The sequence below is a fragment of the Chlamydotis macqueenii genome, chromosome Z, assembly GCF_036417535.1.
Source record: "Chlamydotis macqueenii isolate bChlMac1 chromosome Z, bChlMac1.mat, whole genome shotgun sequence".
Lineage (NCBI taxonomy): Eukaryota > Metazoa > Chordata > Aves > Otidiformes > Otididae > Chlamydotis > Chlamydotis macqueenii.
Window position 1 is genome coordinate 82,607,046 of NC_141593.1, and position 17,752 is coordinate 82,624,797.

The 17,752-nt window shown below is 45.8% G+C and overlaps 1 protein-coding gene across 3 annotated transcripts; it reads right to left on the reverse strand.

The window, feature by feature from the left end:
• Positions 1-544: 544 nt before the first annotated feature.
• Positions 545-17,562, reverse strand: ZBTB5 (zinc finger and BTB domain containing 5). 3 transcript variants are annotated; one of them, XM_086770439.1, is made up of 3 exons: positions 17,423-17,539; positions 6,392-9,920; positions 545-5,480 (listed from the first exon to the last, which is right to left on the reverse strand). In XM_086770439.1, exon 3 carries the CDS (start codon positions 5,474-5,476, stop codon positions 3,452-3,454), a length of 2,025 nt encoding a protein of 674 aa, XP_086626565.1. In that variant the 5' UTR covers positions 5,477-5,480; positions 6,392-9,920; positions 17,423-17,539; the 3' UTR covers positions 545-3,451. The 3 variants fall into 3 exon arrangements, with proteins under 3 accessions (XP_086626565.1, XP_086626566.1, XP_086626564.1); XM_086770440.1 differs by lacking the exon at positions 6,392-9,920 and having other exon boundaries at positions 17,423-17,562; XM_086770438.1 differs by lacking the exons at positions 6,392-9,920; positions 17,423-17,539 and adding an exon at positions 5,869-6,385.
• Positions 17,563-17,752: the final 190 nt, after the last annotated feature.

The window sequence follows — 17,752 nt, forward strand, 5'->3', positions numbered from 1 at the left end:
CTGCAAGCAGGTCAGCCATCTCCTGGGCATCTCAGATGACCTGCATGAAACGTCTTTGATGTCATCTCCAGAGCAGAGAGCTAGCCAGAAGACAGCCCACCACACTGAGGCTGTGGCTCCATGAGACACTACATCACCCTGAGCCTGTTCAAAGCCACTATGGCGAAGTGCAGCCACACTCTGCTGGTTCAAGCTAGCTCACAAAGCGTTGATGGGACAATGCAGTCCTTCAGGACTTCATGCTGGCTCAAATACAGACCCACTTCTTGTTGATTAGGTATTACATATCCTCTCAAAATTGGCAAAGCCTCAGCATGAAGCACAAGGCCGTCCACAAACAGCACCATGCTTGGCCTCATTTGAAAAACATGCCTATGCGTGTGCCCAGATGTCAATAGGATTACTTTGTGCTGCCAAGTGATCTAGTAACACAAAGAGCCCCATCAGCTAAGACACAAGCATTATTTGTTTAGTCAGTCCATTATATGCTGTTGGCAAAGACACCAGGATAACATAAACAAGTAAATCAAGTCAGACACAGCACCACAAAAATGTAGGGTTTATTTTCAGATGTTTCATAGTTCTAACATACTGACATCTTCACAAGAGATCTCACACTAGCATTTGTAAAGTTAAATTTTGGAAAAAAGTCAGGGTGATAAGCTCTTTGACAATGTTACCGGGCGCAAGAGAAGATAGATAGTCTCATTTTACAGGATGGCATAGCTAAGCGGAGATACCGTTCTGAGGTATTGCTTCATACTGGAAGACTAGGAAAGCAATAAGCTGGCCACAGGCTACTGTGTTTGCAGTGTGCTCCTCCAGATGCACTAGAGGTCAATGAACCAAGAAACCTAAAGTTGCTACTTCCAAAAATGCTCCAAGTTGAATTTTTTTCTTAAAGAAAGACAACAGAAGTCCTCCTACACAAGGTCTGATATTTCACAATGACATTAAATTTTTTACAGAAACTCAGAAGTACAGTTAAATATGTTTATCTGCTCATATTAGTTCTTAATTACCCTAATCTCCTTACTCACATAGATGCTTTATTCCTATTCGTCACAAGAATTCAAGGAATTCAGGTGTGCTATAGGAAACAGAAAATGTAAAAACTTCCTACTTAAAAAAAAAAAAACAACCTAGAAATGCCACAAAGATGAAACAATCAGGTTACTAATAAGGCTACACAAGAAAATCTTGAAGTACAAAATACTGCATTTATTGATGTTTCAGTGATTATTTAGTATCGCTCAATGCTGGTAGTCCCCCGATATCAAAATCATTATCAAACAAAATGTGGCATATCTTAATGCTTTAAAAAATGCAGCCTATTTCCTTAATGCTTATAAAATCAAGAGCCAGAAATAAGACCATTAAATAAATCCTGTAACAAAATCTTAATATTTTAAAGGAATTAATCCAATCATTCACTATGATTCCATGTTCCTGTTTACCTTGATGCTCAAGAGACAAATTGACAGACATTTGGCATTTTTTTTTCGAATGTAGCGTGGCGTAATTAGAGATAAAGAAACATGTATTCATTACTGGACTACTGTTTCACATAAAGCCACATACAGAAAGATTTCCACGTTTCCTCTGGTCTGACAATGACTCTTTCATTTCCGTGCTTCAACAGTTTTGATAGTTCATTCTGTTAAATGACCTACAGGACTGTGGATTAGGATTTTACTTTCAGTTTATCCAAATATAAGCCAAAGATATTTAAGACGACTAACTATTAGGTAGCACAAACTCCATAAAACTGCTGCATATCATCACAGAGAATGTATTTGCTATATAGGATAAAATAAAGAGGGGAAGGATTGCACACTTTTGTATTAAGAGAAAGCTGTTGCTCTGTGATTTTGATATCAGGACATGCAAATCCTCTGTCTCTCCTGAGGAGAATGAACATGCTGTAGCCCTGACCCAGCTCCTATACAGCTGAGTAACATTTATCAGTAGAAGTATTCCCAAATTTTATTTAGAAACCTAATATGCTCAATGCCAGTAGTTAGTTCATGTGCATCGTTAACAGGAAAAAAGAGACTGCAGACAGTATTGGTTACAACGGTATCAAAGAAGAGGAAATTAAAACCAGATTTACACGATCCACTTGAACATTAATGATCACTGTATTTCTGCTATACCAAGTGTACAGTGCTATTTTTAAAAAAATTAAATTTATGCTAGATTTTTTAAATTTTTGTGGAAAAGGACATTTATGATACTACTTTAATTGGAAGGACTGGATTTGACAACTACATTTTATAGAGAGACATAAATAATCATGGCAAATGAGGACCATTCTTGGCTGGTTTGATCTGAGGAATAACCCATGATTGTGAAGGAAAGTAATAAGTGTACGGAGGAGGAAATTAAAGCCTGACGATAAGAGTGTCAGAAAAGGACAATATGCTTACGCAATAATGGAGATCAGATTGACTATCAGCATCAGGAAACAGCAAGAGGCTACCTTACACAGTAAAAAAAGCTATCACAAATAATCTCTCTCCTTCGAAATAACAAAGTAGACAAAGACAAGCTCTTTTCAGTCTTCTGTGTATATAGAATTTTAACATAAGATACAAATCGGTTAAAATACTGCTAAGAATAGCACAAACAAGAAACAGTACTTCACTTATCACTTAATACAAGTTTCTACAGAAAAAAAAAAACCGTCAAACATCCAGATCTTGCTGTATTCAAAGTATATATACATCTGGCAATCCAAAAGTTACTTGTCTTGGATTTAATTTAAGCACCTTCATTACACAGTGTCCTTTACTACAAAACAGCCAAACATACATTCATAACCCTACAACTATTTTCATAATTAGAATATTTTAAAGCATTATGTCAGACAGGTGCATCCAAAGTTGTTTTTCTCTTTTAAAGATATGCAGTCTGCATTAGTTACAGATAACAGTTCTTGCATTACTGTCCATACATAATGCAGCAACTTGGTTTACAGGTCATTTATTTAAATGCTTTCACTTCTACAAAATACTTTAAAAAAAAGAGGAAATTTGCACTTCAGTTTCTCATTCTTGAAACGTGCTATTTCATGAGATAACTGTGCTCTCACCCCTCTGCCCTGCAAAGGAAATGCTTAGCTTTAGGGATTGTATCCCCATCAGCCCAAGGCCTGAACACACATCATGGTAACGCTTCACAATTCTACAGTGCGACTTCTCAGGATCTCCAAGTTCTTTGCCTACAGCTGTTTAAGCCTCACAACACCCCTGTGAGGTAGGTACAGTAATATCCCCAACTGACAGAACCAAGACTTCTGTGTGTGGCACACACTTAACTGTTCACTGACCAAAGGAGCAGCCTCTGAGCCTGCAGCCTTGAAGAAAATAGTGTTCATATTCCCGTGATGTTTCAGGGGGCTAGGTGTCTAGACGTGCATGGACATCCTTCAGGCCCAGGGTGGAGGAGGTTAAAGCAAAGTGCTAGGCAGATTGCTGCTCTGCCACCTCAGGCAGGTTGTCTTGGAGTGTTTATACAGGTGGCTGGACTGGCTGAACCGCTTGCCACACTTCAAGCAGGCATAAGGCTTTTCCCCTGTGTGCACTCGGATGTGTTTCTTGCAGTCTGTCAAGGTCAAAAATGTCTTGCAGCAGATCTTGCATGCGTACTTGCGTGCACCTTCTACCACCAAGACGTTGTGCTCAGATAAGGCCTTCTTGCATTTTGAAAGGACATCTGCAGATGCCCTTGTCAGCTGTGGCGGACCAGGTTGCGATGGATGCCCGTTTTCAAAAGAAGTGGTCCCATTCATGATCAGCTGTGAACTGGATGAGTTATCTTGCAGCTGCGAGCTCCTGACAGAGGTCACCACAGGCATTTTGGGGGCTATGCGGCGGTAGCCAGGAAAGCTGCTAGCTCCACCTCTTACTGAGCCCATCATTGCCCGTGACAGGGAGTGCAAGCCCAAGCCCGACCGTGGAAAATCCATGCCAAACTGTTCTGCCGTCCGATACCCAGAAGTCTGTACACAGGGGAGACCCATCACATCCTGCATTGGTCTAACAAAATGAGAGTCTGCAGGCTCACTAAATGGATTCTCGACATGAGAGACAGTGGCAGCTGAATGGCCACCAGCAGGCCCTGACTCTGGACTCATCAGATAAGAGGCATCACTGTCCATTCTGCAGTCACTGGTGGTATTTGGAATGTTGTCATCGCTGTTTTGACTAGCACCAAAGCCACCACCTCTGCTTTTATTCAGAAAATTTGAGATACTGAAAGTAGACTTGTGTTCCAGGTTATTTGACACCTCCATAATGTGGATGTCTCCCACCCTATCAGTACTGGACTGTGGGTCAGAAAAGCTACGATCACTGCTCTCAGGACTCAGTTCTATCTTCTCTGCGCTCGCTACTCCTCCTTCCACTTCAACAGATTCACTGCCCTCTGCTTGGGAAGTGACATCACTCACTTCATCTTGAGGCTCTGGGGAACTCAAGGGCTCAGACTTCACCACCACCCTCATGTGCTCTTTTTCGTTCAGACTGACCTCTGGATTCTCACATGGGAAGCTGTTCTTCTCGGAAGCAGCCTCCTGGTCAAAGCTGGTTTCTACCTGCGTTGCCTGGGATGCCATAGACATCTGTGAAATGTTTCCTCCACTGTTGTCAGACTGGCTGGGCACTTGAGCATCTTCCTGAGCACCAAAAGACTGATCAAACATAATAGTATTATCCTCCTGGTTATCAGCAACAGCATCAGCCTTAGAGTTATCCACAATCTTCATTGAATCTGGCGAGAAGAAATCTTCCCGTGAATGAACTACCGACTGCCCGCTCTCCGCAGCCACATCAGAAACAGACTCATCCATGGCAGGCCTGATGCGCTGTCTGGCCCGTTCTTCAGAAGACTGTTTACGTTTGTGGAGACGACGGATAGGAAAAGTAGTGCGCTGCTCAATGTTACTTCTCATTGAGGAGCTCATAGTATTTGGTTGTTCCTCTGTGCTCTGAGTGGAATTTAATGCAGAGCTAACAATGCTCAGTCCAAGCTGCTGAAGCATGAAAGACCTCTGCATGCGCGCATTTTGCTCTTGAACTCTATCACTTGGGGGAGACATCGGCAGCGTCCTGGTAGTAAGGTAGTGTTTGCATGCTTTAACAACAGAGTTCAAATGTAAGTGAGAAGCAGCTAGCAAGACATCCATAACGTTGCTCTCCCCAAGCATTAGTGTGGAAGTATACATCATGTCTATCAGAGCAGCAAAAGCTTCTGCTGTCACCACTTCGCTGTCCAGCTGAATCATATTCATAGTCTGATCTCCTTCTGCTACAGTAAATAGAGCTCGGAAATGTGTGCTACATGCTGCCAAAACAGAGCGATGGGCTTTGAAATGCCTGTTTCCCACCACAATGACACAGTCGCAAAGCTGGCCATGAAGCCTCTGGTAGTTGAGCTGCTGAAAGATTTGCTCAAAGTGTCCTGGAAAATCCATGATCCTATAAAACAAAACAAAAGAAACTATAATATTAAAAACGGCAGAAGCCCTATTTAGATCACGGCAAAAACAGGTTTAGAAATGAAAGATGAAAGCTGAAAGACAGCCTAACAATGACTGATTACCACTGCCACATTGGTACTGTATCAAAGCTGGCAATCTTGTGGAGGAGAATGAGGAAGAAAATACAGGCTTTGCCACAGGCTTTGCTGGGGTAACAGCCACCCCAGCATCAGACATGTCACAGGCAGCTTCTGCTGCAAACTGAGTAACGCAGGTCATTTCACCTCCTGACCAAACTAAAACACGTTCTTTAGTAAAACATTTAATCATGGTTTTAAAAAAATTATGAGGGAATAATCTACTGCAACCTTTGATAAATTGCTCACATTATTAGATAACCTCCTCCTGAAAAGTCTACCATTGATGAGATTCTCATTTAATCCAGCTTCACCTGCAAATGACTTTCTGCAGTTTCTCGGCTACTGTGCAGAGCTGTCATTCAAGTATCTGCTTTTCACACAGAAACACAGAAAAACAGAGTTAATGGAAAAGAAGGGAGACACTTCTGTACTGGAACAAGTGGTCAGCTGTTATCTCAAACTGCCACCTTTAGCTACCAGAAGTGCAATGCAGTTTTCTTATTCACTGCAGTTTATCAGCTGGGATGCACTGAAAGTCTTCTGTTTTTCCCACAAAATAAATAAAATCAGACTAAGATAAAAAAGTTTGCCAACATTAAGAGCTGTCTACATATTTGCTATTCTGTATGAACCTTCCTGGTCCATCAGGAAGATATGGAAAGCTTTTGACAAAACGATGCACTACTCAACAAGACAACTAGACAAACTCAGGGGTGTTTTTTCTTAAATTTCCCTTAGCAGAAAATAAGACAAATCTTAGTAGACTCACCTTAAGACTACATAGGTGACTTTCAATGTTATCTCTAATTTTTCTCATGACAAATCAACAAAGTGTAAGATCTGGAGAACAGAGAGGTTGTGCGTATGACGCATACACACACACATTTTTGTGTTCATGTTTATTTTCAATAGCAGTACCACACATCATGTGACAAGAGGACTGTAAAGCAGATAAAATAAAAGGTCAGAAATAATTATACTTTTGAAGAAGAATCAAATGTGAGTCTGCCAGTTCTGAAATTCTGTCCTCAAATGCACGCATGTTGTGAATAAGCCATATGCTGCACCTGCATACGTCCATGGACACAAGCTATACGAGTAAACTGCATACAAAGATTCCCATAGTCACATTTGACCAGTAAAGTTTGCTCAGAAGTAACATTTGTATTTCAAACTCTCCGCAGGTCACGTCATGCAACAGCTTTGCTCAGAAGGTATGCTCACGTCGGAGACAGTGGCTGCCAAGTACACATATTCATTCAGCTGTTGATGTACACTGTTAACTACTTTGCAATTTTGCTCACCCGGATAGACATAGATTAATTTCCTCAGCCCGCAGCAGCGGGGAGCTCTGTGCCCTCCTCTGCTGCAAGGCAAAAGGCAGTAATGGAGGCAGGGGAGACTGGGGACTACCACCTTTGAGACACATACTGCTGTAAGACCATGCTGGTAAAGATCAAAAAGCCAAACAATACACAGAAGGTCACTGATGGATTTACACTCTTACAGGCAGCTGCAGAATTAGAAAGATCTGTGGGCTTCTGGCAGCAACTCCGCTTAAACTAGGAAAGTATACCTCCAATGTTCCCCAGCCGTGGATTATCACCATTAACATGTCAAGGCAAAGAGGAAGGGTTCTTGATCCTCTTTTATAAAGGATACATATCTTTTCAACTAGTTCAGGAGTTATTCTGCAAGCAGCATGAGGTTACGTTTCTCATTAGGAAATGAAGTTAACTCATGGTCTGTGTGCCCTTGCTCCCTGCTCAATAACCCCGCTTGCTTGCACTCTGTCTGACCAAATCCTCCCAGACCCCCGAGGAAGCTCAGGCTGAGCAACTAGTCACACCATCTGCTGGCAAAGCGGAACAAGCACGAGCTGAACACATGCCAAATTCTCCATCCAGTGAGGGTACAAAGCTAGGCTTCCCTATTCCCTTAGGCTCACAGCTTATAAACCTTAACCTCCTCAGTCAAAACTTGCCAGTGTTTCCAATACTGCAGAAAGGATGGGCAGAGCAATTGTGTTCTGTAACACTTCTTGTCATTAAACGATAAAAGGTTTATGTTGCAGGAAGGCACTAGATGCAGATACTCTCTGTTATCAGCCTGTCTTGAGGCCAATATGGACACTACTGTGTGATGAACAGCTACCATCTTCTGATTCCCAGGCTTACAAAATCCCTTAGGGGCAACCTGAAGAAACAAAGAGACCTGCTCAAGTTTGCACCTTCTGCTGCACCAGGAGTAACATCAGGCTACATAAAATTAAGTGAAAAGGTAGTACAGTAGGTGAAGAGATGTGAATTCATGCCAAAAGAGGTGCCAAACTAACATAAAAGCACAAAGACTAAAAACCACTAGGCCACAGAAAGTCTCACGGAACAGCCCCTGCCTGCCTCAGCTGCCAGGCTGGAAGTAACGTAAGAGCAGCTGCTGTGCCCCAGCTGAGAAGTTGGTATTCACCCACTTTCTCCTTCTCTAAGACAGATGGCATTTTCAGGTCTTTGCTGGAGAAAAATTTCACCACCTACTCCACTGGACAAAGAACTATGCCCCTCTCTAAAGGATACAAGCTCAAAAAGAACCAGTTTTACGTAAACACTGAAAAGTCGAAACTCGTACTGGCAAAAATCAGTTGCCTCCAACTGTAATTGGTTCCTATGTATTTTAAAAAGAAGAAAGGAAAAAAAATTACACTTTATGCCTTCCAGCAATGGTGAGGGTCCACGCTTACCACAGCATCAAAAATCCCCTAATTTGGCATCACTAAGGCTTTGATGCCTGAATGCCTGAAATAAGCACCGTAATGAGATTTAATTAAGTACTGTGTCACAATCTCCCTTATCTCTAGAAATGAAGTTACATAATAAAACAGAAGAATTTTAGTGTGCCATTTTTAATAAGAAATAGGAATACAGATAATAGGTGATTATATTTATCTTTCACTACCAATGGATGTTTGACACTAAAAATAAGATGACATTTTCAAACAAAAAACAAGACAAGTTTTGGAACTACATAGTTTTTATTTCTACACATTTTCTCTGAGAGAAGTACAACACAAGGGAAAGCGAGGAAATGCTTCCTGATGGTTGTAGGAGGAGGGAAAAACAAAAGAACGGACCCTGAAACTCACTGGCCTGGGGCAGCAGGACAAAAGGAAGATGAGGAGCCTGTGACAAGAGCCACAAGTGATGGAAAGAAGCGTCTGGAATGTGGCAGAGGCCAGGGCTGCTTTGTGAGCAGGGCTGCTACATCACTGTCTACCTTTGCTGCTCCAGCACATCCTAGATAAACTCATGCCCTTCTTTTTTCCAGAAAGCACCATGCAGTGACAACCTCCTCTGTAACCTCCAAACAGGCGTGTCTGGAAAGTTGAGAGGGAGTGCCAAACAATTCTTCATTTATCTTCTTTTCCTTGCCTCTGAGATGGGCCAGGTGTCATGCCAGAGATAACACTGACCTTGGCTTCCTGGAACTAAAATACAGGATTGATGGAGGCGTGCAACAATTTCCAGAGCAACTCTCTCGCTCCATTTGGAGTACTATCGCTATAGCATCAATGCTATCCTGGGGGCCTAGACGTTGACCAACCTTTTTACTTTACTCCTCAGTCAAGAGTGACAGCTCCAAGGAACAATGTCACAGCTGTACAGCTACAGGCAGGGCTGATTCACACAGCGTACAGTGCTACAGCCCACCAGCAGACACCCTGAAAAAAACAGGCACCCACCACACCAGAAGAGGCAAGGGATCTCCTTTCCCTAAGGACCAGAGCTGCAGGACACCGTAGTACTAACTGCAGTGACTTCCCAAAATGCAGCAATGCTGAACCATAGCTGCCAACACCTACAAAGGCAGCTAACGTGGGAGTGCTTTGCTGTGCCCCATCTGCAATCAAGAACGAAAGCATTCCACTTTTACCTTTGCTGCAGAAAGCACAGGGCCCAGAGACTGCTCCAGCTTCATGGGTTGTCAGAAGCAAGCTGCTCAGAAGCACCTAAGCAGTTCCCAGTCTGTGCATTGCTTTAGGTCATTTTAGGAAATGCACTGTAGAAGATACGAAATACCTGAGAGCTCATGCATTGCCCTTATCCAGCCAATCCCAGCAGGTAGTGTGCTTCAGAAGATTATGTAGTCACACATTCAAACCAATGTCCCGACAAGACTGGAGGTGGAAAATGCCAAACATCAGGACAGGATTTCACATCAGAAAAAGACTGAGCTGGACTCCGAAAACGAAGATGGAAGGATTACAGGGATGGTCCAAGGTACTTCTGCGCAGGCAGCAAAATCTATTTGAACCGGAGAAAACAGGCAAGAGCCATCATTTTGACCAACGATTTGGAATTTCAGAATTAAGAGAGAGCCTTTGCTTACAGTCACCAAAAGGGATCGCATCCTTTGTGCACGTGAAACAAGACAAACCCCAGTTTTTCTTCAAGTAACATTACCTAGTATTTAACTTTTACTGCACCATAAAGACTGAAGTCCTCAAAACAGAATGAACAAACACAGATCCCACAGTGAAGCTGCGATCTTGTGCAAGATCAACAGAAAATTATAAAACTAGATTCAAGTAATATATATGGCATGCTATCCACATACCACATCCAGTGAGGTATCAGCTACTTCAGGTTACTAAATACAAGCAATGCATCTAAGTTAATATCGGAGGTGTGTACATTTATAGAGAGAGAATTTCTGGATACACACATTCAGCGTCTCTCCCTCCAACTGGAGTGATACCTTGTCTTTCAGCAACAGCTGTCCATCAAGACTCCCCTGAACCAGGCGTGTGCTGCGCATCCCCACCACTCCCCTATACAATGATCCAACATCTCCAGCATCTGACAGATGGCATCTCATCACGTGCTGTACGAATGCCTATTCGGATGAAGGACAGAGATACTCCCAGATGAGCAGGGGGTGGCTTCAGCAGCCCGTCTCTGCAAGCCTTCATGAGGCTCACAGCAAGCTCCAGTTCACATCCTAGGCACCCACAAAATGTTAGATGAAGTCTTCCACTGAATCAGATCCAGTCAGTGCAACTGAGGGGAGGCATCAGTGGTATAAACAGTGGACACCGAGTCCAGCGGCTTTTGGAGAGAAAGGGAACACTTGCACTGAAACTACTGCAGAATCAAAAACTTCTCTCACTTCTTAAAAAAAGCCCTGAAGTTAACTCACTATAAAATAGTGTGAAAAATAATCATAGAATGGTTAGGGTTGGAAGCGACCTTTAAAGCCCATCCAGTCGACCCCCTTGCCAGGAGAAGGGACATCTCCAAGCAGGTCAGGTTGCTCAGAGCCCCGGCCAACCTGGGGGTTATCTGATCTGAATCTACCTCCCTCTATTTTGAAACCATTACCCCCAGTTCTGTAACAATAGGCCCTGCTGAAGAGTCTCTCCCCACCCTTCCCACCAGCCCCCTTTGGGCACTGGGAGCCGCTCTCAGGTCTCCCCGGAGCCTCCTCTTCTCCAGGCTGAATAGCCCCAGCTCTCCCAGCCTGGCCTCACAGCAGAGGTGCTCCAGCCCTCTCAGCATCTGCATGGCCTCCTCTGGACCCTCTCCAACAGCTCCACGCCCTTCTGATGTTGGGGGCTCCAGAGCTGGATGCAGCGCTGCAGGGGGGTCTCACCAGAGCGGAGCAGAGGGGCAGAATCCCCTCCCTTGCCCTGCTGCCCACGCTGCTGGGGATGCAGCCCAGGGTGCCATTGGCTTTCTGCGCTGCAAGGGCGCATTGCCGGCTCACGTTGAGCTTCTCGTCCACCAGCACTCCCAAGTCCTTCTCCTCAGGGCTGGTCTCAATCCATTCCCCGCCCAGCCTGGATTTGTGCCTGGGATTGCCACGACCCACGTGCAGGACCTTGCCCTTGGCCCGGTTGAACTTCATGAGGTTGGCACGGGCCCACCTCTCCAGCCTGTCCAGGTCCCTCTGGATGGCATCCCTCCCTTCCAGCGTGTCGACGGCACCACATAGCTTGGTGTCATCGGTGAACTTGCTGAGGGTGCACTCTATCCCACTGTCCATGTTGTCCACAAAGATGTTGAACAGGGCCGGCCCCAGCACGGACCCCTGAGGGATGCCACTCGTGACCGGTCTCCACTTGGACATCGAGCCATTGACCACCACTCTCTGAGTGCGGCCATCCAGCCAACTCCTTATCCACTGAGTGGTCCATCCATCAAACCCATGCCTCTCCAGTTTAGAGAGAAGGATGTCGTGCGGGACAGTGTCAAAAGCTTTGCACAAGTCCAGGTAGATGATATCCGTTGCCCATCCCTTGTCCACCGATGCCGCCACCCCGTCATAGAAGGCCACCAAATTGGTCAGGCACGATCTGCCCTTGGTGAAGCCATGTTGGCTGTCACCAACCACCTCCTTGCTCTCCATGTGCCTTAGCATGGTTTCCAGGAGAATCTGCTCCATGACCTTACCAGGCACAGAGGTGAGGCTGACCAACCTTTAGTTCCCCGGGTCTTCCTTGTTTTCCTTTTTAAAAATGGGGGTTATGTTCCCCTTTTTCCAGTCATTGGGGACCTCACCAGACTGCCATGACTTCTCAAATACAACGGCCAGCAGCTTGGCAATAATTCCAAACATTCATCTATTGAAAATTTTCTTACTGTGTCCAACAATAAAGGACATAGTTTAGATTACACTGCAATCCTGAGCCACTGTCAAGAAGGCAAACATACATAGTGAAATAAACAAACAAACAAACATCAAATGCAACATCAAGTTCCCCCTAAAGAAACTTCTAAAAAGGTTGCAGAATAATTGATTTAATGTTACTAAAACCAACAACAAAACCTACCTCAACTACACTAGTCAGTAGAACAATATCAGAAGAAGTCTCACATACAAATACTACTGAAAACTTTGGATTAAGTACTTGTTTTTTGTTAGCAGATAAACAAAGAACAACTTATTACTTGCACTTCAAACCCCGGTACCAGCAATCTGTATTTAAATGCAGTTGATACTGTAGGTGCCAAGCCTGCAGGAATCCCTGGCATACAGCCAAAACTAGAGAATGTGCCAATATAATATCAATAATGGTTTGCCTCTTAGCTTAAATCACACCTTACAAAACATTACAATACACTTGTACTGTGCTTAACCATTGTGCTCGAAATAATGTATCTCATAAAAAGCTCCCCTGAGGCCTGAAATACAAACACAAATCTAGATAGGAGTGATGCAAGTGTTATTTTAGAAAGCACTTTCTGCAGTCAGTCGTTGTTTTTTAACACGCCAGCAGAACAGTGGGAGGGTAGAGGCAGGAGGAAATTGAAGTCTTCAGTTCCTTTGACCTCTTCAGCCAGTTTTACCCCTTTGAAACATAGAAGGTGTGTGCTCTCTGCCCTGAGAGTGTTGTCAAACTGAACATATGGTGAAATTTTAGTTAGGAGCAGGTAAAAGGATTTCTGCATTTGCCCGATACAACTAAAGTAGACTTCAGTGTTACATCTCTTTCAGGTACACTACAATAGGGTGAGTGCCAGGCACGAAAGGCATTTTTTGTGTGTCTGACAAGTACCTGCAACTAGTGATTTTGATTACTGACAGCTGAGCTTATAGCACCTCATTTAAGGTGCACCCTTAGCTAGGTTTTACATGTAGTTTAACTTACACAGTTCATCTCTCTATTGTCAGGGAAAATGAGTTACAACTTGTCCAAGAATCAGAAAAGACAGACTGCTCTGTAAAAACTGCTGGTGGTTGCATCAGCCCTCCAGACAAGAGTAAGAGATTGGCATACGGCTTAGTATTTTCTCATCATCTGAAGGGTACTGCAAACAGACCGCCCAACCTATGGCAACACCAACTCATTAACAAAGTTACAGCACAGCTTGCTAGCTGCAAAGAGCATTTTGGAAAGCAGCAACAAAAAGCTTCCTAAAAAAAAAAAAAAAGCTAATTTTTTCTTAGACACTCTTAGTCATCTGAAGAAACAGACGCCACCTGTGACAGCAGGATTTATGGCCATCCACCTGCTTCCTCACAATTCCGCTCACCTCCTCCCAGCCCTGCGATGCATCTCAGTCTCCAGATCCTGCAACACAGTGTGATACTTCAGAGGGAGACACACAGGAGGAGGTTGAAACGTGACATGTGCCATCTCAGCTTGTCACCAGGGGGTTTGTTTCTTTGTTGTAATTCCACTATTTAATACACTTGTACTGCCCTATATTCAGAACAGACTAAACACTGTTTTCTTATAATTCCTGGCTAATCCCTTCATCATTTGGGCTTCAAGGGCAGTACCATAGCTTTCACAGGCGTCAGTCTCTCTTAAAAGAAATGACATATGCTTTTTTGGTTAACTTAAAACACAACGTCTTCTAGGTATCGACAAGAAACAGAAAAAGATCATGGATTCTGTTCTTGATCTTATGAAACTAAAAATGTGTATCTAGATATGATAAAATGGCTGTTCACAAGAGCACAATGCGTTTTTAGGCACTGCACACTGAAACACCTGAAGAACACTGTTTGGGCAATACCACTATCTGATTTACTTACAAAGGGAAAAGCAGAGAATGCTGCTATACAGAACTGGCAATACAGCCATTTAAGGGCGTGAGGAGACAAACTGCCATCAACGAGAACAGATCCGAACTCACACTTACGTTACCAGTTCAGAAAACCTCTCCTGAGGTTCACGGTACTGTGGCAGTCTTTCACTGCCCTTGTCCTCTCACAAGAACACCCAGCGCTGCAAAGGAAACTCAGTTGCCAGCTTCTCCTGCCTACCTTCACTCCCAGTTCCTGAACCAAACCACAAATAAGACACAGAACCAAAGGTCTGCAGGCAAGAATTGCAAAGTAAAGGGCAGCCACAGACAGCTCAGCACCAGCATGATGTCCTCTTGCTCAATATGGCAATCATTTCTAAATCTAGCTCTTCAACTTTAATATTTACCAGAGATTTGAGAATTTTAAACACCCTCATCCAGCCACTTTCCTTGGTGATTCCTTTGCCTGAGCTTTTAACCCCAGTGAAACTAGAATTAACTGCATAATGAATAAATCTACTTTTTAAATGGTTTAGACTGAAGGAACAAGTATTAGTTTGCCACCACCACAACAGATTCATTAATACCACACATCTTCAGCCTAAGCAAATAACTATATCCATCTAACTAATGCAACAGATGACTACTGTATTTCATATAAGAACTGCTGAATTACCTGCTTCTCATCTTCCCAAACTAATTTCAAAAATTCATCTTTTAACATTATGATTTTTACCCTCAGAAGGGAAAAATCTACATGGATGCACCACACAGCTCTGTCTATTTTGGCATTGTGGTGGGTTGATCAGACATCCACCCAACCACACTCTCACTCCCCCTCCTCAGTAAGATGGAGGAGAAAGAAAGATGAAAACCTTGTGAGTTGAGATAAGGACAGGGAGTTAATTCATCAATTCCCATCCAAAACATTTGACTTAGGGAACACTAATTTAATTGATTGCCAATACGTAACAGCTTAGGATAGAAGGAAAGAAAAACAAAACTAAACCCACTCCCACCCTTCTTCTCAGGCTCAACTTGACTCCCAACTCTTCTATCTCCTCCCTCCAAGCAGCACAGAGGGACAGGCAATGGGGATTGCGGTCAGCTCGTAACACTTCATCTCTGCCACACCTTCCTCCTCACACTCCTGCCCCGCTCCAGCGTGGGGTCCCTCCCACAGGATACACTCCTTCACAAACCTCTCCAACTTGAGTCCTTCCCATGGGCTGCGGTTCTTCAAAAACTGCTCTAGTGTGGGTCCTTCCCATAGGACATAGTCCTTCAGGAACAGGCTGCTCCAGCATGGGTTCCTCTCCACAGGGCCACAGGTCCCACCAGAAAACTTGCTCCAGTGTAGGCTCTCCTCTCCACCGGGCCAAAGTTCCTGCTAGGAGCCTGCGCCAGCACAAGCTGCAGGTTCCCTGAGGGCACACCCACCTGCTCCCCCGTGGGCTTCCATGGGCTGCAGAGGAACCTCTGCTCCTGCACCTGGAGCGCCTCCTCTCCCTCCTTCCTCACTGACCTTGGTGTCTGCAAGGCTGTTTCTCTCACCATACTCTTGCTCCTCTTTCCAGCTGCTGCTACATGGTGTTTCCCACCCTTTCTTAAATATGTTATTACAGAGGCACTACTATCCTTGCTGATGGGCTCGGCTTTGGCCAGTGGCTGGTCTGTCTGGAGCCAGCTGGAAGGGGCTCCATCCCATAAGGGGCAGCTTCTGGTGTCTTCTCACAGAAGCCACCCCTGCTGCCCACCTGCCACCAAAACCTTGCCACGAAACCCAATACCAGCATGTACTAACCATGAATTAGAAAGAAAACATTGTCTTAATCACGGTTTAAAAGTCACATTAGAGGGTAACAATTTACATTACTTGAATGTGTTATACTGAATTAACTAAAATCCTTCTGAGTAATTTTTGAAGGAGGAGGAAATTAAGCAGCTTTTGTCAGTTCAAAGATGGTAAATTCCTTCTCCGTTTTCACATGGACACCACCCTAGGTCTGCCTTTCCTCTATAACATGTGAGCTTACTGCAGAGTGCAACACAGTCATCAGCTTGACCAGGGCAGGCTTTGCCGTTGTTAGCACGACCACGGGAAAAACTGGCAGCTAGTGAGGTCGCTGCAATGGAGATAACACATACGTTCCAGAGAAGCAACTGGTGCGCACACAACTTTTGTACACCAATGGTATACGTAACACTTCTCCACAAGATGAGCTATGACTTAATAATTACATCAAGTACATCATTTATAACTATAATCTAAAGATATGTTTTGCTGAAAATTCCAGAACATTTAATTAACTGACAGATAAGAAAGGCTGCTGTTCCTGTGCTCATTCCTGAATGAACTGTCCTGAACAAGTCAGTCATACGTTTTTTTTTCCCCCCCTTTTTTTTTTTAAACATCATCTGGAATATTCAAATTTTGTGTCTCCCTCAAGACTCAAAATAGCATATACATCTCACCTTTGCATCATCAGTAGCTTAAAACACAGAACTGTGGCTGTATCTTATGCAAACGCACACGCAATGAAAACACCCTCCAGAGATTCCTTGTCAAACGCAGCATTTCTAACTCGGCAAAGCAACTTTGTCTTCACCAGGTCAGCGCCAAACGCGCCCTGGGAAGTCCCGAGGCAGAGGGCAGGCGCCAGTTTCGGTGTACCGGATCCTGGCAGAAGGAGCGCCTGAGCACTGCGGAGGCTGTGCACTCGCCAGAGGGACCCTGTTGCCACAAGCCCGCGCCTGAACCGGTCCACAGACCCGAACAGGCCCACAGACATCCCGAGTGCCCTGAGGACACAGCTGGGCCCTCGGGACAGGCGAGGCCTCTCCCGCGGGTGCTTCTCAAGCACGGCAGAACCGCGTTCCCCGGCACGCAGCCCTGCACCCACCGCTGCCGCCGCCCGCAGCCCTCCGCACGCCCCGCCCCGCCCAGCTCCGCAGCACGGCCAGCGGCGTGCCGACCTCCTGCGCTCTCCGCCGGGAGGGCTGCGGCGGCCGCCCTCTCCCCCACGCCCCGGGGCCGCAGGCGGCCCGCCTGCAGCTCGCCGCCGCCCCCCCAGCCCCCTCCGCCTCCCGTGGGGCTTCCAGCTGGCCCGGTGGGGCGGCCGAGGGCGGCCCGGCGGGGGCCGGGAAGGGGCGGCCCCCCGCAGCAGGCGCGCTCTCCGCCCACGTCACCCGCCGCCGCGCCCGCGCACTCCCGGCCGCTGCCCCCCCCATCCTTGTGTGGCGCCAGGCCCGCCACCGCCCCCGCTCACCTGCGGTCCGGCCCCCCGCTGCCTCTGCTCTCCAGGCGGGACGGGCCGCGGCGGGGCGTGCCGGGCGGCGGGAAAGGCCACGCGCGGCTGTCACCGTCGTCCTCGGCCCTGCGGCCCCGCTCCCCGCTCCCGCGGCTCCGCCCCCACGGGCCCTGCGCTGCGGCGGCACCGCCGCCGGCCGGAAGTTACGGCATCGCGCAGCGGCCCCACTCGACGCGCGTGCGGCCCCGCCCACTCAGCAATCAACCAGTCGGCGATCTTATTGCTAATAAGCAGCCGCGCTCGCCCCCTGCGCCGCCACTCAGCAATAAGCACAGCCGCGATTGGGCG

Coding starts and splice junctions, on each gene's coding strand:
- ZBTB5 (XM_086770438.1), bottom strand. CDS start 5,918: ATGAGAATCTCATCAATGGTAGACTTTTCAGGAGGAGGTTATCTAATA. Junction 5,481..5,868: donor GGAGGAGGTTATCTAATAAT/GTGAGCAATTTA, acceptor TTTGTTTTATAG/GATCATGGATTTTCCAGGAC.